This window comes from Rhipicephalus sanguineus, chromosome 1, assembly GCF_013339695.2.
Source record: "Rhipicephalus sanguineus isolate Rsan-2018 chromosome 1, BIME_Rsan_1.4, whole genome shotgun sequence".
NCBI classification, from domain to species: Eukaryota; Metazoa; Arthropoda; class Arachnida; order Ixodida; family Ixodidae; genus Rhipicephalus; species Rhipicephalus sanguineus.
The window spans coordinates 196272859-196295166 of NC_051176.1; the positions used below are offsets into that span (position 1 = coordinate 196272859).

Sequence of the window (22308 nt, forward strand, 5' to 3'; positions counted from 1 at the left end):
TGCGGCAAGCAGCCTCGTCAAAGTAAAGCTAGGGCCATAGCTAAGGCACCTAGATGTTTTAACAGGATGGCGTTAAAGCGCACGCTCGAATAAAAAACCATCTCGGTCAAAATTGGGAGGAAATCACAGCTTTTTTTCACTCATTTATTTCAAGAAAAGCTTCGTTAAATCGGGTTTCGTGGCAATATTTGTTCGTTAATTGGGTTGATGACAACACTTAGCCCTATACGTATTTGTCGGGCAATGGAAATTTCTTTGTTAGATCGCGAACTTCGTAAAATCTGATTTCTTCGGACCGAGTTTTCACTGCACCGAAGGATCTGAATGTTAAATCTTGAGAATATTAAAACACCCTTTTTATCAGGGCCTTGCTGAAAGATGTTGCTAATAAACAATGCATCTCACAGATATTTGAAGCAACAAAACGTTCAGTGTGTCTGTCAGGGAAGGGGCACAATGTTTTAGGACTTTACGGGCGTCATACTTGGAGTCCCACTCGCGGATTCTTTTTCTGTCTATATCTAAATGCCGAGAGGTTCAGTCAACATTCTTTCACGATGTGCGCTGCCACTCGATGACTTCGATCCTCCTGGCAATGGCGTAGGAGTGCACTGTGCGTCTAGCGGATTGTCCCTGGCAGTCTCGTAATGGCCGCAATGAGGTGAATATTTGGGCTGATGCTGGCACTTTGGAAGGGTGGGCACTTAGCAGATAATTTTCAGAAGTTTCGGAAATGTACTGGGCACCTGTGCAAAACTGGACAATTCTGTGGTACTTAACGGTAATCAGAATTGCTGCCTAATTAGAACTGTGTCACTGAGCTAGTTGGCTTTACATTCAGGCGCTGCACCATAACACCCATTAATTTAAGCTCAGCTTCCTCCTGCCTGTAGGTAAACTGAACAAGAAACAGAACCAGAGATGAACAGGAAAACCTAAATGCATTAGTGTTCAAGCTTATTTTCTAGCACCTTATTTTTTCCTTCCTTTTGTCATTTTAAGCCTGGAAGCAATCTGCAAGTCTTTTCTTTGTTTCGCAAAAGTCTAGTCAACACCTTTAATGGCAATTCAATGGCAGCACATCATCCACTCATCAAAAAAAGTACTGAGCTTAGTAAGATGCAGGAATAGATACTTGGGCTAGTTGGTTGGAATTCATTATGCAAGAACAATCACGCTAAAAAAGACAAGGACTAAGAAAGACATGACACAGACGCTGAAGTTCAGCACCTGTGTCGTGTCTTCCTTGGTCCTTGTCTTTTTTAGCGCTGTTGTTATTGCAGTAAGATAATGAGAGTAATTGCTTCACAAAAATGACATGCGCAATAAAATGCCTGACACTAAAGTAAAACATGTAAATGCTTGCAGCTATGAGTACTAAAGTCAATACTGAATTAGTTTCCATGTCTCTAGAAGTAACTTAAAATTTCAGAGGTGGATGGTTGGGGTCTTTAAAGATAGTCACATCAATGTGTCAGTGTGAGTCCTTAGTTCTAGACAAATTTAAACCATGCACAACCTCGTAATAAGAAGGTTAGAATGCCAGCAGTGGTTCTCTTATTTGTTCCTTTCCTCACAAAAATAGACAATCTAAACAAATATATTCCATCTTCCCTCGCAGTTCTGCTTAAGATTAAAGTGTGTCCTAAAATTTCACATGCATTGTGGTTATTTAGATACTATTTTCAGGAATAAAAATCTAATTTAATGCTTTCAGACTGCTTTACACAATGACATGACTGTAAATTATTTTTGTCAAAGCTCTAGTTTCTGTGGTAAAAGCATCACGCCCCTTCAACAGCATGCAGTCCTTTTAAAAAGCTTTCACAATGCTAAAACACAGAGCACAGGAGACGACAACATATAAAAGCAAGCACATGGTTTCGTGCTAAGAGGTGGTGAGGAAAAGCAAGAAATCAAGGTAAATATGAGCAAGCAGGGCAAACACCATTTGTACAGAATAAGTGCAGCCTTTACATGTAATGATCACCTGCCGCTTGTTCCCCCTTCGATAAATGTGTGGTCCAGGCACCTCTGCAGTACACCACAACTGAGTAACTAGTCCACAATAACAGGGTTCATTTTGCTGACAATGCTCATTGTTACATAGGTCGAGCCATTCTGACAACAGGCACTGCACAGAGAAAGCTGGAAATATGGTTTTGGACGTACACCGTCACAATAATGCAGCCTGCTTTGCTAGTTACTAGACCTGCACCACGACACAGCATGCTTCTACGACAGCTCATCCCGTGAAACTCACACACACGCTGTTATATTAGCCTTACAAGAATCAAAGGTCTGCCATCTCGTTCATAGCACATGATGGCTGTACACAAGTAGAGCTACCACAGAAAGTCCCCTTGTTACCGCCACAATTTGCTTGTTTGCTCACTGAGGAAAAGTCTTAATCACACCTGCTTCGCTGACTAGGGTCAGTCCCAGACATGAAATTAAGCAACTTAAAGGTGCTGCAATTTACAGGGGTGGACTGGCTTCAGTTGTGTGGACAAGATAAATGAACAAAGGCAGCCAGCATCATGTTGCCCACATGATCCTGCTCACTATAGGGACAGGGTCCTTAATAAATGCTGAAAATCTCACAATTGTAGTAGATTGTTATACATGCCACATTTAGTTCAGACATGATGGCACAAACAAAATCTGCATGTATAACCAGTTTTGGGACGTAGAACAAACCAGGGTTAAAGGAAAACAACTTTATGCATTTGAACACAAAGATCAAGCCTAGATCCACGCCTGCTGCTATAGAGCACTCAAGCCTGTTGTCAAACAAGTACAGCTGACATGAAAGATCATGTGCAACTAACTAGCCCACCAATACCTCCTATTCAAGATCAGTTTTCATAAGCATTCAGAAGATCATTTATTTCATGTCGAAAAGCTTAAATTGACATAAAAACGGTTATTGATAATGATTTCTGGCTGCTTATTCAAGAGTTAAAAACAAGACCAAAATACTCTTAAACAGAAAATATTTCAAATCAAAGCCAATGTAACCCTATCCAAACCATTCATTTTTAATAATTAAGAATTTCTGAATTATTCAAAACTTATGATGCCATGGAGTAAACAGAATTCACCTTAAATTAGTTGGCCACGTATCTAGATGCATCACGTGATGAACCAGAGGGTGATGAAGAAGTTATCAGCTGCATAGCACAGACATATCACAGCCAAAACACACAACTGCTTAATGAATGAAAAATGAGACAACTGCATCTGCTCATGCCAACAATGGCAAAAGACATATTAATGACTAGAGAAGCCTAAAAGGTCCACTGCAGTGAAACACTATGGAAAACAGTTCGAAAGTAGCTAGATTTAGCTGAATGATGGTTCATGAAGTTTGACAGCGAAGGAGAGTTTCAGTACAATTTTTACAATTAGCAGGGAGTTCACCTTCATCTGCTCTAAAAAAGCAATGTGTCACAATCCCAGAGCCTCAACAAGCAATTTAATGGATGAACCCATTAATGCAAACTTTGCATTTTTCATTATAAAGGATAAGGGGAACAAAACAAGCAAACTTTGAACTGAACTGGAGAACTTTGCAAACTTGATACCAATTTCATCTTCACTTGCTGCAAATTGAGATACCAATAAAAAAATATCCAAAGTGCACAAAACAGATATCTTCTATATCTCTTATTTTTGGATAATATGGATATCGAAGAGGATATCAACAAAAAGCAGACGAAATGTCAAGGGCAATTATTTTGTCACCTGACAACAGCATGAAAAAGACAGTGTACTTTATACAACCTGAACCAATATATTGTAGCAATGCTATCTGCTAGTGTTATCACCCCCCCCCCTGATTCTTTTCATAACATTGATGGACCATTACTCTGACCCTTGGATAAGTGCTAAAAGCACACGAAAGCATTAGTATTGGAAAAGGCAACACTACAAAACAGTACTTATAATGAAAAAAAAAAAGGCTCTAGGAACTTTTAATATACAAGCATTAATGGCCATGGTAGAAGTAGGGACCAATGTCGCTATATTGAAAAACTATTCCAATCTTTTCTATTCTACGCTCACAATACGCCTTTCGCAATTAGTCAAAATCTTTCATACCACGACCACCACACTTGTTTGTCATGTGGCGTAATGGAAACAACTAAAACACCCCATATTAAAGGGGCCCTACAACACCTTTTCCATCACCGCTCACGGTGCTCAAGTCAGCCGATAGCCGTGTCCGTGTGCTTTTGGGCATATGACACGCTTGATTTTGGGTACTGTATAGCTGACTTTGAAATTTAATTGTGGATTACATGCCTCGTGCTGTGCCATAATGTTTGGCTCACGTGTTCACAGGAGCCTCGGCTACCAATCGGCAACATCTTCTGACCGTGTTCAAAAAGTGTTGTAGGGCCCCTTCAATGCTACATGTTGGAACTGCTTATGCGGGATTAGGTAGAAAAAAAGAAAATAAATTATTTCCATTTTTCTGTTCTGTTTCCATTATACCTTCGCTAATGGTGCAAGATTTTCGGGCATCATGTTGAATATAAAAGCAACAATTTGCCCACCATTTATGTCCTGTGGATGGAAGTCATTTGTTCAGGAAGGGAATGCTACACTTACATCAAGCTTGATCAACTTGTTAATGACAAAATGTGAAAGCAATTGGAGCAGTGCAGACCTTCGACTCATCAAATTAATATGCCTCTGAACCTTGCAAGAATCACAGCTCACCTAATTAAGCACATGAGCAAAAACATTTGCACAAAAGAAAAAAGGAATGTTGCTTAGTAATGCAACAATGAAAAAGGAAGGCAATCATAGATGGAACTGCAATATTATACAGAAAGTATGTGTGCCATGCTCTTCTACAGCCTCGATCTGACAAAATAATGCATTATGTAAGTGAACAGCAATGCTCACATCTTGAAAGATGATCGCATCATGAAAGACTCTAGAAGTGTGGTGCAGATTACATATATGAAATGTGTTGCAATGACAAAGTAGCAATGAGAAGAACTGAATCCATTCATATGTGCCTGCAGTAGACCAAAGCGAAGCGGTTAAGCACTGGCAAAGACTCAAAATAATTGCCAGAATTATTTCTCCTACCAGTTCTGTTTTACTCTAAGGGCCGATAGGAGAACGAATTAATGAAATCTCTTTATTTGTCAGCAAGTTTGTGGGGCCAGAGGAGCTCAACATTTTTTATGTATGAGTGTTTGAGCAGTATATCATAGAGCAAAACTTTAAGCAATATGTACTCCAAGGCTAAAAGGGACACTAAAGTGAAACATTAAATCAGTTGAGTCTGATAAATTACTTAATGAGAACTCTACTGTCACTTTAACAAGAAAAAGTTTATGGCTAGAAGAGAAAATGAAGGTGTTCCAATTTCAAAATTTCTACCAAAACCAGAATGCTAATACACCAATGTGACAACACGGATTTCAAAGTATTTTTTCCCCTATTTTAGCCATGCTGGCTGAATAAAAGTTTGTGAAACCTGCCATACATGGTTTTCGGATCTCTCGGAGCACAGTGTAATCCATTTTCACTGATAAAAATTATATAGGCCTTAGCAGGCATTGTCAAAATCTATGATGTCAAGACAAGCTGGCCCAGCAACTTCAAGGCAGCACTGCCAACTGTCTTTCCTCCTTACGGCTTTGCTGACTTATCAAGCACCTTCCAGACGCAAGAGTGGTGTTTCTATATTGTGAAGGGGTAAGTTACTATTACAAGTGAAACAATATTTCTGTTTAATGTCATTTTGAATTAGACTGTATAGTTAACGCTTGTTTAAGGTCAACCATAAATGCCCTTGAGTATACGTATTTAAGCGTATAAGTCTGCATAAAGAAAGTGGAAATCATTTCTACATACTTCGGTGTGGGACAGAGGGCTATTAATGACACTCTCAATTCTCGTGCACCAAAAAAAGAAAAAGGGGGGCTTTTAGATTCACCTTATATCCACTAAGCTAATCGCGCAGCGTATGATGAGTACTGAGTAGGCAGCCTGTGCCACCTGTGTAGAGCTTTCCAGAAGGTCAGGCAGAGCCTGCGCCTTACACAGACGGTGGCCATCAGGGCAAGCACAAGCAGCCCCAGGGCCAATGGAACCAAGGGAGACCTACCGACAGGCACTAGGCCATCAGGTGCGTAGAAGTGCAGTAGGAAGTTGAGTGAACGCTGCTCATTCCAGTGGGTGCCATCATGGCAGTCGCTGCACAGAGTACGTGGAGGAAAGGGCTGCTTAGGGTGCAGTGGATCCTCTGAGATGTCCCCAGCCAGTCGTGCATTGACTTTGTTGTGTGCTCGCCAGAGCCAGAGCACAGCATCATGTGACGTTTGCACCTCAGAGTCCAAATCCTTTGCCATGGTGCTAAAGTGGGTAGCACAGTAGCGGCAGGAGAAAAAATAGGTCACGTAGCTCCTGACAGCCTGGAGCACATCGGCACCGGCTCTGTCTCTTCCAAGTGGGTAGCCTGGGTCAGGAAGCCAAGAAACATCAATGGTAACAGTCACAACCTGAGTTTTAATATAAATTGCCTTAATAAGCATGTAAATGGCTACAACTAACTACCACACATCTTGTAAGGGTAGCAAATTTTTTTTGTTTAATTCTGGTCCAAATATTATTTGTGCTGCCCATACACACATGAAAACAATTAAGTGTCGTTCTAAGAAACAGATATGTAATGGTTTTAGGTGCCTTTGTTTGAGCACCCTTTAGTGCTCATTCATCATCAATGCATGTGGCCATGAAGCTGGAAACAGAGATCTGCTTTACTGAAAGCAAGCTCCTCAAAGGCAAAGCTGTCATCAAGTCCAGCTTCAGACTTTGCATCATGCGTATAGTCAGTCATATGATGCAAGACCACCAAGGCTTATTGAGCAAATGTGAATGAAATTTCATAATCAAGGATGACTACCTATACTTTACCAAGTAATCATCGAATGGCTTCATTAAAAGAGCTTATTGCCTCACGAATCGACTGCCGTAAAAATGATTAGAATCTGTCAGATACGAGCGGAGTTACAGGGATTTGTTGCATGCTTTAAGTGCCTTCTCTCTCATATCAGCAAAAGCGCTGAAATCTACACAAAACGGGGGGGGGGAGATGACAAGGGGACAAGAAGATGCGTCCGTTCGTCAGCATGCGTCCTGACCTTGAGCACTTATTCTTTTTTCCTCGAGCACGCGGCTTACTTTCAGTGTGGTTGCGAGCGTGCGCAGGGGCACGTGGCGGCTGGAGTAACTATGCAGCTCACGATGCTCAAATCAGCCAATGGCCGTGGACTTTGGGTTTATGGCGTGGTGATTTGGATGATGATATGTGGGTTTTAATGGCGCAAGGGCCATGCGTGGCCAAAGAGCGCCATGAAAATGATAAAAGTGTAGCAATGGTCGGTGGTTTACAATGGTATGTAAGGGATGTGAGCTATGATGGTGTTACGTGGCTGTATATGGGCCTAAAATTCCGTGCCCTAGGGCGGGTAAAACGTATAAGCATTAAAATCATGAGCGTGACGTGATGTGTGTTTGTAGTGAGAATGAATGTCGGGTTGTTGTAATAATAAAACTAAGGGTATATGGCACGAGCACAAATGCCTCGTCAGCGCCCTTGAGACCAAGGGCTGCGAGGCAGGTGCTTACTTTAAGTGTAACTACCGCAGCAGCAGCCTCTGTTAGGAGGCCGTGCTACGGAATGCCTGGATAAATAACGTGAAAGTCATGCACATCTTTTAAAAACGCGAAAAGTGACTGATGTTTAAAAACAGGTTCCCTACCGATGAACATTGATGGGTGAAATGGTAATTGTTGTCGGTAGGGTAATATAAAATGTTGTTTTCTAAGCGTGTCTAGATCATTACACTGGATTAGAATGTGAAGCACGCTAAGTGCTTCACCACATCGATCACACAATGGTGGGTCGCCGCCAGAGAGAAGGTGTGAGTGTGTACTGTATGTGTGTCCTGTTCTTAGCCTTGTGAGTATTACTTCTGTGTGGCGTGACTTTGACACTGGTGGCCAGTTACCAAGATGAGGCTTGATAACGTGTAGTTTGTTATGTGTTTGTCTATCCCATGTGCTCGGCCAATGAGCCCTGAGCTTTCTTTTAAGGAGGGGTTTTAGGTCAAGGGCAGGAACGGAAATGAGTGCATTGGCGGCAGCATTTTCGTGGGCGGATGCAGCTAGCTGATCCGCCAATACGTTTCCTTGTATCTCTCGGTGCCCTGGCACCCAGCACACCACGACATGCTGTTTGAGTGTGTGGACCGTACACAGGAGTGAATAGAGTGACACAAGGACAGGGTTTTTATGCTTTTTGAGAGATCTCAGGGCTTTTACTACACTTAGAGAATCAGTGTATATCACAGCACTTTCTAGTTTTAATTCTTTGATGTGTTTGACAGCCGCAAGTATGGCGTAGGCCTCTGCTGTGAAGATGCTTGTATTCGGGTGTAGTATGCCGGCATTGGAAAAGGATGGACCAATAGCTGCGTAAGACACAGAAGTACTGGACTTTGAGGCGTCTGTAAAGAATTCTGGACAAGTGTATTTGTGCTGCAGTTCGAGGAAGTATGTACGGATATGTGCAATAGGTGCGTGTTTTGTAACTTCCACGAAAGATATATCGCAGTCTATTAGCTGCCAGTGCCATGGCGGGAGACGAGCAGCGGGGGCCATTAGACTGTGTTCAAGAAGTGGAACACTCATTTCCTCTGCCAAGCCTCTCACACGAAGCGCGTAAGGCTCTCGCACCGAAGGACGGTTGTGAAAAAAGGCAGACGTGGACAAATCATTGATTGTGGCGTGTGAGGGGTGTTCCTTGTTTGCGTTCACTTTGAGAAAATATACAAATGATAAGTAGGATCTCTGTAGATGAAGCGACCACTCGTTTGATTCGACGTAGAGGCTTTCTACGGGGCTCGTGCGAAAAGCACCCGTAGAAAGACGAATACTAAATGGTGGACAGGGTCCAGCATTTTCAAGGCGCTTGGTGTCGCGGACTGGTAGATTATTGCCCCGTAATCTAGGCGCGTGCGTATGAGGCTCTTATAGAGGTTCATCAGGCACTTCTTGTCACTACCCCACGTAGTGCGTGACAACACTTTGATGATATTCATAGTTTTTATACACTTGTTTTTTATGTACTTGATGTGTGATATGAACGTTAACTTCGTGTCGAAAATGAGGCCAAGGAATTTATGCTCCGTCTTTAGAGACAGACGGTGGCCACCCAATTCAATGTCAGGATCGGGATGAAGGCCTCTCTTTCTAGAGAATAATATGCACGTGCTTTTTTGTGGGTTAAGGCTGAACCCGTTCTCGTCTGCCCACTTGGTTACCTTGTTCAACCCAAGCTGTACCTGCCGCTCACACAATGCAAGGTTGCACGACTTATATCCGATCTGCACGTCATCAACGTATGCGCAATAAAACATATTGCGTGGGATGCATAGATGCAGGGAATTCATTTTTACAATAAAAAGTGTGCAGCTGAGGACACCACCTTGTGGCACCCCAGTTTCTTGAACAAACGGTCGTGAAAGAATGTTTCCCACTCGGACACGGAATGTACGATCCGTAAGGTAACTCTCTATTATGTCCAACATTTTACCTCGTACACCTAAATGGGACAGGTCTCTCAGTATTCCGAACCGCCATGTTGTATCGCAGGCTTTTTCCATGTCCAGGAATACCGAGAGAAAAAATTGCCGATAGACAAATGCTTCACGAATTTGTGCTTCAATCCGTATTAAGTGGTCGGTTGTAGATCGCCCCTCTCGAAATCCGCACTGGTACGGGTCAAGTAACTTGTTTGTTTCGAGGAAATCAATTAGCCTGCAGTTTATCATTTTTTCGAAGAGTTTGCACAGGCAACTCGTTAGCGCGATAGGCCTGTAGCTAGTAACAGCGGTTGGATCCTTTCCCTGTTTCAAAACAGGGATCACTATAGCCTCTTTCCAGGAACTAGGCATCTCGCCGGAAAACCATATGACATTGTAAAGAGAGAGCAGTGTTTTTTGTGTTTCAGAAGGTAGCTGTTTCAACATTTCATATAATACCCGGTCAGAACCTGGGGCGGAATTATTACAGCAGTCTAGCGATGTCTGAAGCTCAGCTAAGGAAAAAGGTTGGTTGTAGGCTTCGTATTTTGTGCATTTGCGTTCTAATTTCTGTTTTTCTATTCTCGTGCTGTACCTCTGGAAAGCCTCGGAGTATTGCGACGAGCTGGACACCTGTTCGAAGTGTGCGCCTAGGAAGTTCGCCTGGTCTTCCAAGCTGTCGCCTTGTGTATTTACTAGAGGGAGTGAATGTTTTGGTCGTCCTGCTACCCTACTAACCCTGTTCCAGACTTTAGCCTCCTGTGTATATGAGTTGATGCCCGATAAAAACTTAACCCAGCTCTCCCTTCTTGCCTGTCGGCGCGTTCTCCTGCCTTGTGACTTTACGTTCTTAAAATTTGTAAGATTTTCCGCTGTCGGCGAGTCCCGAAGTAACCTCCACGCTTTGTTTTGCCTTTTTCGCGCATTTCGACATTCGGTGTTCCACCATGGGACACGTCGTTTGCCAGACAGTCCACTTGTTTGAGGGATGCATTTGGTGGCAGCGTTAATCAAAAAAGCTGTAAAGTAGTCTACGGCTGCATCTATGCTTAAATCACACATCTCCGACCAACTTAAAAGTGTAATTTTCTTAAACTGTTCCCAATCGGCCCTTTCCATCTGCCATTTAGGAATCTGTGGGTGAAAGTCATTTCCTGTTGGTGCGCTTAGAACTATTGGAAAATGGTCGCTTCCGTAAGGATTCCCGATAACTTTCCAATTAAGCAGGGGAAGAAGGGATGGAGATGTAATGCTGAGGTCTACGGACGAGTAGGATTTGTTCGCTAGGCTATAATATGTTGGCTCTTTCCGATTCAATAGACACGCACCGGAAGAGAAAAGGAATTGTTCGATCAGACGACCTCGTGCATCGCAGCGAGAATCACCCCACAGACTGCTATGTGCATTAAAGTCCCCAAGGACTAGATATGGTTCTGGGAGTTCATCTATTAAAGATTGAAATTGATGTTTTTGCAGTTGGTACTGTGGGGGTATGTAAAGAGAGCAAATGGTCACGAGTTTGTTCATAAGAACCGCTCGAACAGCCACTGCCTCAAGGGACGTTTGGAGAGGTAAGTGTGTACATGCAATTCCTTGATTAACGACAACCGCTACACCACCGGATGACGCCACAGCGTCATCCCGGTCCTTCCGGAAAATAATATAACTGCGTAGAAAGTTGGTATGTTTGGTTTTTAAGTGTGTTTCTTGTACACACAGCACTTTTGGTGAATGTTTATGTAAAAGTTCTTGGATATCGTCGAGGTTTCTGAGGAGTCCTCTGACGTTCCATTGCAGAATTTGTGCTTCCATATTGGAAGTTAAGTAGTGCTGTGTGTATGTACGGGAATTTGTTGTTGTTCAGAGAGAGAGTTGGAACTTAGGTAACAGAGCCGTCGGCGGGCCCTGTTATAGGCTTTTTCGTTTTCTTAGCGCGCTCCAAGGAGCTACGCCGCTCTTTCGGCACCAGGGGTACCGAAGTCGTGTCCATTGCCTCGTGTGAGGCACTGGACGCCCGCGTACGCGAGCTGTTGGCTTGTTTTTCCGACCTCGCCTGGCGAGGCGTGGTCGTGAGACCCGACGACCCTGGAGTAGCCGGGATCTCTGGCTGGGCAGGTGGAGCAGACTTAACTGCTGCCACCACGGGGGCAGCCGCCACGGCCGGTGGCTCACCTTGTGTGAGCCGGGGCTGTGGCGGTGGCCGATGCGACGCTGCCCCCTGACGCGCCGCATCAGCATAAGTTGGACCGTAAAATGGCGAACACCTTCTTCGTGCTTCTTTGAATGAAATGTTTTCGCGTACTTTCAGTGAAATGATATCTTTTTCTTTTTTCCAGCTTGGACAAGAACGAGAATACGCGGCGTGGTCGCCGTCGCAGTTAACACAGTGTGGGGTTTCGTTGCAGGTGTCCGAGGCATGGCCTTGGACACCGCATTTTGCGCAGGTGGGTCGACCACGGCAGCTCTGGGAGCCATGGCCAAATCTTTGGCACTGAAAGCATCGGCGAGGGTTTGGGATGTAAGGCCTGATGGTTGTCTTTGTGTATCCAGTTTCTATGTTCTGTGGAAGTTCACTAGTAGAAAAGATCAATATCAAATGTTTAGTTGGGATTTCCTGATTGTTTCTCCTTATTACAATTCGCTTCACATCGGTTACGTACTGGTCCTTCCAGCCTTCGAGGAGTTCACTTTCTGATAGTTCAAGCAGATCTGAGTCTGATACTACTCCGCGTGCGGAGTTCATGGATCTGTGTGGTGTAACGCTAATAGGAATGTCGCCAAAAGTTCGGAGGTTCTTTAGTTTATCAAATTGTATTTTGTCATTTAGTTGGAGAAGCAGGTCACCACTGGCCATTTTTGTAACTTTACAGCCAGCACCTAAGGTGGCTGTCAATGTTCTGGATACAACAAATGGGGACACGGTTCTAGCTGTTTTGTCAGTCTTGTCACAGTGCACTACGTGATAGTGAGGGAATACTTCTTTGGTTCGAGTGAGAAAGGCGAGTTCATCGGTGCGTACGCGCTTTGAAGCGGTACGATCTTGTAGCAACGGGAATGCTCTATGCATAGTAAATGAATCTGATTCGGCAGCGATGGCAGCCACCCACCACGGAGCCCAACATGGGGACGCTACAAGATTCATGGAATTGAAAGCATGCAGACGCCAGCCGTACACCGCTACTATAACCAAATGCGCATAGAACAAGGTTGCCTATTTGCACAAGGTTAACCCTCGCCGCCAAGAAAAAACGGAAGTAAATGGAAGAGAGGAGTGGACAGGAAAGATTAAAAGTGAGAGATACAGACGAAGACGTGGGGGACAGAGAGACAGGAAAAGGCGACTGCTGATTTCCCCTGGGTGGGTCAGTCCAGGGGTGCCGTCTACGTGAAGCCGGGGCCAAAGGGGGTGTGTTGCCTCTGCCGGGGGGCCTTAAAGGTCCAATCACCCGGCGTCGGCTCAACCCCCAGGATCCCCTTTTCCCCGGACACGGCAAAGCCACGCACGGCTAGGCGTGGGAGAGGGTCGAAACCCCCCCGTTAGCTCGGGTCCGTGGTGTCGCTACACACCAAACGCCTGCTTGCGCAGACGCCCCTGCGGGGGTGGTGATTTGGATTTACGGCATCATTTGCCAAGAGAAGAGGGAATGATTTCTAGCTGACTTGTGAGAATTAATTGTAAATTCCAGGCCATGTGCTGTGCTATGATGTTTGGCTCGCGTGTTCTCAGGAGCCTCGACTACCAATCGACAGCGTTTTCAGACTATGCTGAAGAAGTGTTGCAGGGCCCCTTTAAGGTTCAGGAGGCACAAAACTGCCGAGATCTCACTGCAAAAAATGCACATATCAAGCTCAGAAAATCTCTTTTAGTGACACTAGAGCAGTACTGACTTGCTGGGTACATGGCAACAAATACTACAAAACACTGCTTGAACAATACGGACTTTACAGCACACATACAGTACAACCAAACATTATGCCAGAAGGCATACCTTCGTAGTAATCTTTAAAAAAAGGGGGGGGGGGATGTTTCTGAGTAATTTATCCACATTCAGGTTTGTGTCTAGTAACAGGCACCACCTCCACAAAGTGGTGAACTTTGTCTCAAGCAGTGTATGCACAGGGCCAGATAGTTGTGCTCTGTGTGAAAGTGCAATGAAAAGCCGCATAAAGAGCAAAAAGAGACAGGCCATGGGACACCAGGGTACTAATTTTCACAAGATTCGTTTTTGTATGAAAATGCGTGAAACATTGAGGTGTGTAGAAAGAAATACTGCACTTTCCACGCTGCGCCTCCTTTCATTTTTCCCTTTCATGTTCTATAGACTCCTCATGGAAGTCACTGACATCAAAAATCAAAAAGGCTGTGTTTTATTTGACTTTGCAGAACAGTCTTAGCTTAGGTGAGGCTGTGACAGTTATGTGTACCCAAGAAATAAAATATAATGAATGGCCCTTAGAAGAACTACACTCACTCTACATTAGTGGGCATTGTTCATGCTAACCCACTGTGGTTGGTAGCTTAGCAGCTTAAGATGTTGTGCTGCTAATCTCAAGGATGCCGGAGTCCATTCCTGCCAATCACCCATACACATGGGCTCACCACACAACCAGCTAGGTAACACAGCTCCGCAGTCTCTAATCTGTCGTCCTGTCAACTACATCAGCCTTTATGACAGGCAGCATTTCTCGAGTTCTGCCTATCTGATACTACCATACATGAGAGCGAAAGAAGAGAGCGATAAGGAAAGGAGGCATGTTCTCCAATTATGATCAATCATCTGGCCAACCATCTTGCAATAAAGTGCGTGCAAGGCGGGGGCAGGAGAAGACTGGCGGAGGGGGGGGGGGACTCAGGGCAGATGAGCAGGTGTCTTATGGTGACCGTGCCGGCTCTTTGCACAACTGACCCACATGCCCTATGTTGCAAGTAATCTGCAAAAGGTGCAAAGGTTAGGTGAGATAGCTGGCTGCTTGATGTGCACCCCCCCCCCCCCTCCAAGCCTACATGTGTCAAAGATTGCATAATCACAAGTTTCAGAAATGCAACAAATATGGGCAGTTGCACAAGGTCGTGTTGCCTCATGCTCAGAGCAGCATATGCACTCAGCAAACACTTAGAAATTTTTCCAGCTGCAAGTCAATCCACTTTCGTCATGATTTTATTATGTTGTGATGACACTAATATCTTGCATTACCTCGCGAGATTCATATTACCGAGCGCGGCGGCTGCACTTTCAATGGAGGTGAAAATGTTTGAGGCCCGTGTGCTTAGATTTAGATGCACGTTAAAGAACCCCAGGTGGTCGAAATTTCCGGAGCCCTCCACTACGGCGTCCCTCATAATCATATCGTGGTTTCGGAATGTTAAACCCCTAATATTATTATTATTATTATTATTATTATTATTATTATTATTATTATTATTATTATCACCGAGGCTTTACTTAAGCAGTAATATACTAAGTGTAAATCGTAATTTCCTATAGCATTAGTAGAGCAAATACTAGGTGAGCCATACCCAGTTTACGAACATAATGAGATACGTGTCACACTTAAGAAACAACCATGGTAACTCAATGTTTATTTTATAGGGTCCGCAACAGCAAAGCTAGTTAATCGCAGCATGTTAAAGTATTATTTGCAAGAAAATAATGCAGACACTCTACCTCCAGACTTGAGGTAGGCACTAACAGTCAGGGTATGGAAAAGCATCCATAGAGAACAAGGATAACCCCGTAATCGTGGCTGGCTACCTTGACAGCCTTCATAGGGCCCCATGACAGGTAGATGCACCTGTAAAGTATTATTATATGAGGGATATGCACTATGAGTAAATGAATAAAACACCTTTTAATCAAATGAAAAATGAATTGCACTATAAAAATGTGTCCTTCCAATATAAAGCCAAATATAAAATAATTTCACATTAACACCCTATACACCAAGCACCCTCAAAGTTACTTAGGCATGTGAAAAACATTAAAGTATGAGGGGATGTGAAGTGCAACTCGCTCCTTATGATCTAGCAGCATGATCATCATTGTTGCTGTCATTATGGGTGCTTTCCAGGCATGTGCGAAAAGCAAGTTTTAGGTTCAAAGCGAATTCAAAGCGAATAGGGATTTGGTTGAATAATTTCAAATCGAATTCGAATAGTATATATCACATATTGTCACGTGGTCGTGACGTCGACGAAGACAGCAGTCAGCACGTCCGAGATGAAACTGTTTATTTGGCCCAACTTGTGGCCGGGAAAATGAAAGTCAAACTACAGCAATACACTGATAGCGTCGAACAGAGCGTCGACCGTCGATCAACTCACGAGCGGTCAAGTGCGTCGGCTTTTATACAGGCGCTATCGAACTTTCCAGCGATATCGCTGGTGGCGGCGTTATCTCTCGATAGAGCTGGAACATTCGCGTGCGGCGCGAAATCTTAACAAAACGATCTACTACAATCGAGAAGCTTCCCGAACACTGCTTTGCGGACAGCCTCGTGCGTCGATAACCGTCCTTGCTGGTCAAACCCAAAAAACATAAAATAAAACAAGAAGTGGGCGTGGCATTGCCCCCCTCTGAAAAAGCATTGTTCCGATGCTTGTGAAAGATCAAAGAAGAGAGAAAGAAAAAAAAACAAGTGCATACATAAATAAATTACAACAACAAAGGTAAAAGTAGAGTCCCCAGGTTCGCTAACGTGTAAAAAACGGCTTAAGGCGCACGACATGAACGACTTCAGGTCGTGCGCGGCGTCGCTGGGAGTTCGTATATTGCCGCCCGGGATGACCTCGTAGTCTAGAGCGCCGAGACGTCGAAGAACCTTGTATGGTCCGAAGTATCGCCGAAGGAGTTTTTCGCTAAGCCCACGTCGGCGTATCGGCGTCCAGACCCAGACACGGTCACCGGGCTGGTATTCCACGAAGCGTCGTCGAAGACTGTAGCGACGGCTGTCGGTGTGCTGCTGGGTCTTGATGCGCAGTCGGGCGAGCTGTCGAGCTTCCTCGGCACGTTGTAAGTAAGTGGCGGCGTCGAGGTTTTCTTCGTTGGTGACGTTCGGTAGCATGGCGTCGAGCGTCGTCGCCGGGCGACGGCGATCAGGAAGGTCGTCGTTCTTGCCACTGTGTTCCAGTGAGGCAGTCGTCAATGTCGCGAGGCCGTTCGCCTGGCTGCGGGCGCGGCGCGTTGATGGCGAATCCGCGTAGCCCCATCTGTCGGTATTGGCAGCGGCGGTACGTGTGGCCGGCCTCTCCGCAGTGGTAGCAGAGCGGGCGGTTGTCAGGGGCACGTCAAACGTCGGTCTTTCGGGGGGCGCATCCTTGTCCTGTTGGCGGGCGGTATGGCGTCGTTGGTGGTGGCGGCGGTGCGTGGCGGCGGAACTGCTGCGGCGGCGCGGCGTCTTGACGCGGGCGAGGAGGGGGGGCGTTGCGTCGGGCTGCAGCAGCATAGTTCATTGCTTGCAGCTGCGGCTGCGCTGCATAGGGGGTGCCCAGCGACTGCTGGATTTCCTCGCGGACCATGTCGGCGATCGAATCGACTTGAGGCTGCGCTGAAGGCAACAGCTTGCGCAGCTCCTCCCGCACTATCGCTCTGATGGTTTCCCGTAGGTCGTCGGTGCCTAGCGAGTGCGCTTCGGTGTAGCCTGTCGACAGGGTTGAGCGGTTGTACTGCTTCGTCCTAATCTCGAGGGATTTTTCGATTGTTGTAGCCTCCTTTAGGAATTCGGTGACAGTTTTCGGTGGGTTCCGCACCAATCCTGCAAAGAGGTCTTGTTTCACTCCCCGCATAAGGAAGCGGACCTTTTTTTCCTCAGGCATGGCAGCATCGGCCAGGCGGAAAAGTCGCGTCATCTCTTCTGTGTAGATAGTGACCGTCTCATTCGGTAGCTGTGCTCTTGTCTCCAGCATAGCAGCGGCCTTTTCCTTGCGGACGATGCTCGCGAAGGTATTGAGGAACGTCGTCCGAAAGAGGTCCCAGGATTGAAGGCTCGATTTATGGTTTTCGAACCACGTCTTCGCGGCGTCTTCTAAGTAGAAGTAGACGTGGCGCAGCTTCTCTTCAATGTCCCAGTGGTTGAAAGCGGCGACTCGCTCGTACGTCTCCAGCCAGCTCTCCGGGTCTTCAAACGACGATCCACGGAAAGTTGGTGGCTCCCTTGGCTGTTGCATCACTACCGTTGTAGGTGGCAGGGGGTCTGTCATCGTCTCGGCGGTCGATGTGACGGTCTTCGGCTGCCTGGCGTTTTCGGGAAGGAGCCCGTACTCTGGTTGTAGTCCCTTCTGCCGGCGGCTGGTTCGAGGATCCGGGTTGTTCTTAGAGTCGTCTTCTTCGCGGCTTGGGCTTGGGTCAGCGCTCCGCGGTGGCGTCCGGATCATGAAGCAGCACCTCCACCAGATGTCACGTGGTCGTGATGTCGACGAAGACAGCAGTCGGCGTTTGCAGGATGAAACTGTTTATTTGGCCGAACTTGTGGCCGGAAAATGAGAACTAGAGCTACAGCAATACACGCTGTACAATGATAGCGGCGAACAAGGCGTCGTCCGTCGATCAACTGACAAGCGGTCAATCGCGTCGGCTTTTATACAGGCGGTATCGAACTTTCCAGCAATATCGCTGGTGGCGGCGTTATCTCTAGACAAAGCTGGAACATTCGCGTGCGGGGCGCAATCTTAACAGAACGATCTACTATAGACGTGAAGCTTCTCGAACAATGCTTCGCGGACAGCGTCGAGCGTTGATAACCGTCCCTGCCGGTCAAACCTGAATACATCAAAACAAGACAAGAAGTGGGCGTGGCAATATTTAAAAAAAATGAGAATATTTGTCATGACCCAACTAACTTGCAAAGTATTTTTTTAATTGAAACAAGGCATGTGCAAATGTCACTCTTTTTGGTTCAAAGGGAAGTGGAAGCAACTTTGAATAGTAGCAGAACTTGATTTTCGGTAGAATGCAAGTGATAACCTGTAAAATATGTTACGCTTTAAAATTTACTATACTTAGAGCATATAAGCTGGTATTATAAGCTTTTAAACTTAAAAAATAATGAATCTATGTGAGGGTAATATGTTCATTGAACCTTGATGTGGGGCTTCGCGGAAGTGTGGATTTCTCCTGGATAGGTGTATTCATGGTACAGCACCCCTCCACTGCAGTGAAACCACCTTTACAAGGGGGTTACACATTGTTTATATACGTCTATTCGTTCATTTCAAATACTTCAAAATTTAGAATAATTTAAATTCGTTCAATAAATTCATTCAATATTCAAAGTGCTTGAATATTCACACATGCCTAGTGCTTTCACAATCTTCAACATCCAGTGAAAAATCCTCACTGTCAATATGGTCGCTTTGAGTACCACTGTCAAAAACAATCTGCAGAATTTCCTCTTTTAAGAGGCCTCGACTACTCCATGCCGCCATGTTTACAATGAGAGAAATGTGTCTGGGCTCGGAGAACTTTTTCTTTACAGCTGGTTGCTCTCGGAACTGTGGACATACATGCCTCCATCTGATGTAAGCAAGACCAAACAGAAAGAAAACCACTTGCAGTATTCTGTCACTGCTTTCTAGGAGACTGGCACAGCGCTGGCTGTAGAAGCGAAGGTTAAATGGCCATGCATCCATGCTTCCATTTGCATGTTTATGGTGGTAAAAACCTAAGCACTCTGACAAGCACTTTGAATGCTTGCAAGGTTCCACGCGGCCAAAAATGTGCGAGGATTGTTGCTTGTGTCACTGAAGATGTAGCTTTCCAGTTTAAAAGCAATACCACAAGCTTCCCCACACCTCCTGAAACTTCTGTCAGTGAATAATTTCTATATCTGAAAGATGCATAAGCGGGCACTTCTGTAAGCTCTCACCTGCTTGTTAAGAAAAGCCGAGAGCTGTTCTCCCTGTAAGGACTCTGTCCCAGCTGATGTCAGAAAGGTGTGCAAGTCTTGCAGCACCAACTTTGTTGGGTCATCTCCTGGAAAATACTGCAGCCACGGTCACATAAGTTATGTTCTCGTTCACTCCTTTTCAAGGATTAAAGAGACACTAGAGGCAAACAACAGTCGAGGCTACACTGATAGAGTCACAAATGAGATTGCCTAAACCTTCAATATTATCGACCACAGCGCTTTAGTAATCGAGACATTAAAGTAAATGTAGAAGACAAAATGTGACACCAGCGGGGCATTTCCACGGCATAATTCTGTCATACAGTACTCAACCACTCATGATAAAAAAATTATTATGAGTGGCTGCCCTACATTTCTTTCGTTTTTTTTTTTTTTGTGCAGCCCAGCTATGACAATTATAAATTATAATAATGGAATTTTCATAGCATTTTAATATTGTTATAAACACGTTCAACTGTAGGTAAAAAAGGCCTTGTATTGAAGCAAGGAAGAACACAGGCATTTGTCCAAGATCAGCTCTGCAGTAATAATAATAATAATATGAAGAAGAACAATAATTTTTATTTGCCCAAGGCTGTGAACCTTCCCAGTGGCATGCGAGGCTAGGCAAAAAGGAACTAATAAGCGTATTGGCTCCTCTGTTAAAGTGAAAATAGTTGGCTCACCATGTCATTATCACTTATGAATTGTGCTATACTTAAAACCCATATGCCAATAAAATAGCTGGGATTAAAATTCTAATGGTATAGTTGCTTTATACTATAGACTGCTAACATTGCAGATGGGTACAACACACAGATCTAACACGCAAAATGCAAAAGCTCTAGCTATGTATCATTACAACGCTAGTGATAATGGCATGCAATTCAGGTTTTAGAGTATAAAATAGTGAGCAAAAGGCAAGAAATGTGTAAGAAGTTTTGTCAACTCACAAAACATAGCCAGTGTACTGTCAGTATACCTTCGAATGCAAATAAATGCTAGACTACTCCAATACCCGGTTACATTTTGCATGTCCATGCACATTAATAACAGTGTCTCAATTCAGACAGTAAGAAGAACACTTGGATTACACCAAGCTTAAAAGCAGGCTACAATGATTGCAGGCTGTGCTTTCATGTATTGTAAGGAGTGGGGTTCGGCGAGTCTCGTAAGGTAGCTGGCTACCGCCGTCCGTCCCCATAGCAGATGTTTTCCCGTGAGGAGGCGTGCGTACTTTCAAAGAGGAACGTAGGTTTATTTACATTTTTACAAGTGAGAGAGAATACGAGTGAATCAACTCACTCGACTGAACTTCACTACTACAAAAGTCTTCGGCTTTTAAAGCCACGTGTCTGTCAACACTGAGGGCCCTGAAACTGGTGTCCGCAGCTCCCGCCAATCCTGTGACTTGCCATCCCGGCGTCCGGCTTTTAGAAAGGAGGCAAAGAGTCACACAATACACTCGTAGGGCGAGAAGTCCAATTGGGGAACACCAGTGCACCACACAATGATGATCACGTACCACGGCCCCGACAACTCCACTGCTGGAATGTTGGCGAGGAGGTTGAGTCCGAAGGAGGGTTGGGGTGAAAGATCGATGATCTCCGCTGCCACTGCCAGGAACACTTGTAAGTGTTGATGGCTGCCTTCGGCTGGAAGGCCCCAACTGGTTCGATGAGAGCGGCTACAGCGGTGCTGTCCCACGCCGACAAATACCGCACAACAAAGGAAAGGTGTCGAATTCGAAGGACAGGGAGACAATCCACTCCAGCACGTGCAAACCTTCATGTCTACGCTCGGGTAGAAGAATGCAGCGGCTTCATGAGAATCCTTCCAGAGGTACCACCATCTCACGCTGAAAACACCAAGCCAAAAAGGGGTCTCTGAATTTCAACGTCCTTTTTCTGGGAAACCATCCACGGCGACATGCCTGGCTCCCTCGGCATAAGCCCTCTCCATGAAGGCTCGGCGTTCCGTGCCTCTAAGCGCCGATACGGGGGGGGAGACAGCATTCCAGCAGACAGCTGTACGCTGAATGGCGTCTGCCTCGATGAATTCTAAGGCGAAACGTAACAGTATCTATAACAGGTGTTCTCATCAGTTATTTTTGTCACATATAAATTTATGCTGATGGTACACAGAGGCAAGATATATCGCAAGAAGCATTAGCTCTAATATTTATTTCAGATACAGCAACTTCTACCAATTAAGCCCTGGTTAATTTATTTTTCAATTAACCTTATCTCAACCACAGGTCCCAGCCAGCACCCATACTCTTCTACAAGAATAAACTTTTATTACTTTGCTACTGAAATTAGCCTTTGCCAGATAATTTGAACATCGCCGGTCATTTTACAATCGCCCAATGCTTACTATGACTGCTGTGATGGTTCCAATAGCAGCGTCTCACTTCATGGTGCTCAGGGTACAGTGAATGTGTCGAACACACGGCATCTCCCACTAAAATCACCTATTTTCGACCTGCCCCAGGAAGATATTTACATGACAATGGAAGCTCACATCAAGTTCTTACAGCATTTATCTGATTCTAACACGTGCTTTTTTCGAGAAAGTTCGTCCCAAAATTTCTGAGGCAGTGCAATTCGATGCAAAAACAAATTCAAAATCATGTTAAACAACCTAGTCAGAGCCAGCCTGGCCAGCGTCATCACCACTGCCATCACAGGATGGCAATCGTGGACAGCCAGTTTGCGCAGCACAACAACAATCACACGCTGCCAATAACGCTTTCACTCTGACACAGGTGAACTTTCAAAGGATTATCTTACTTGCTCACCTGGCAGCAACA

The 22308-nt window shown here is 45.0% G+C and overlaps 1 protein-coding gene across 1 annotated transcript in view; it reads right to left on the reverse strand.

Annotated features, from left to right (window-relative positions):
• The window catches only part of LOC119405018 (sulfhydryl oxidase 1), an 83157-nt gene that overhangs the window by 20065 nt on the left and 40784 nt on the right, over positions 1–22308 (reverse strand). Inside the window, exons 8-10 of the mRNA XM_037671767.2 lie at positions 19476–19592; positions 15281–15407; positions 6134–6484 (exon numbers count right to left, since the gene is read on the reverse strand). Coding sequence (XP_037527695.1) covers positions 6134–6484; positions 15281–15407; positions 19476–19592 — 595 coding nt within the window. The remainder of the gene's footprint in view (positions 1–6133; positions 6485–15280; positions 15408–19475; positions 19593–22308) is intronic.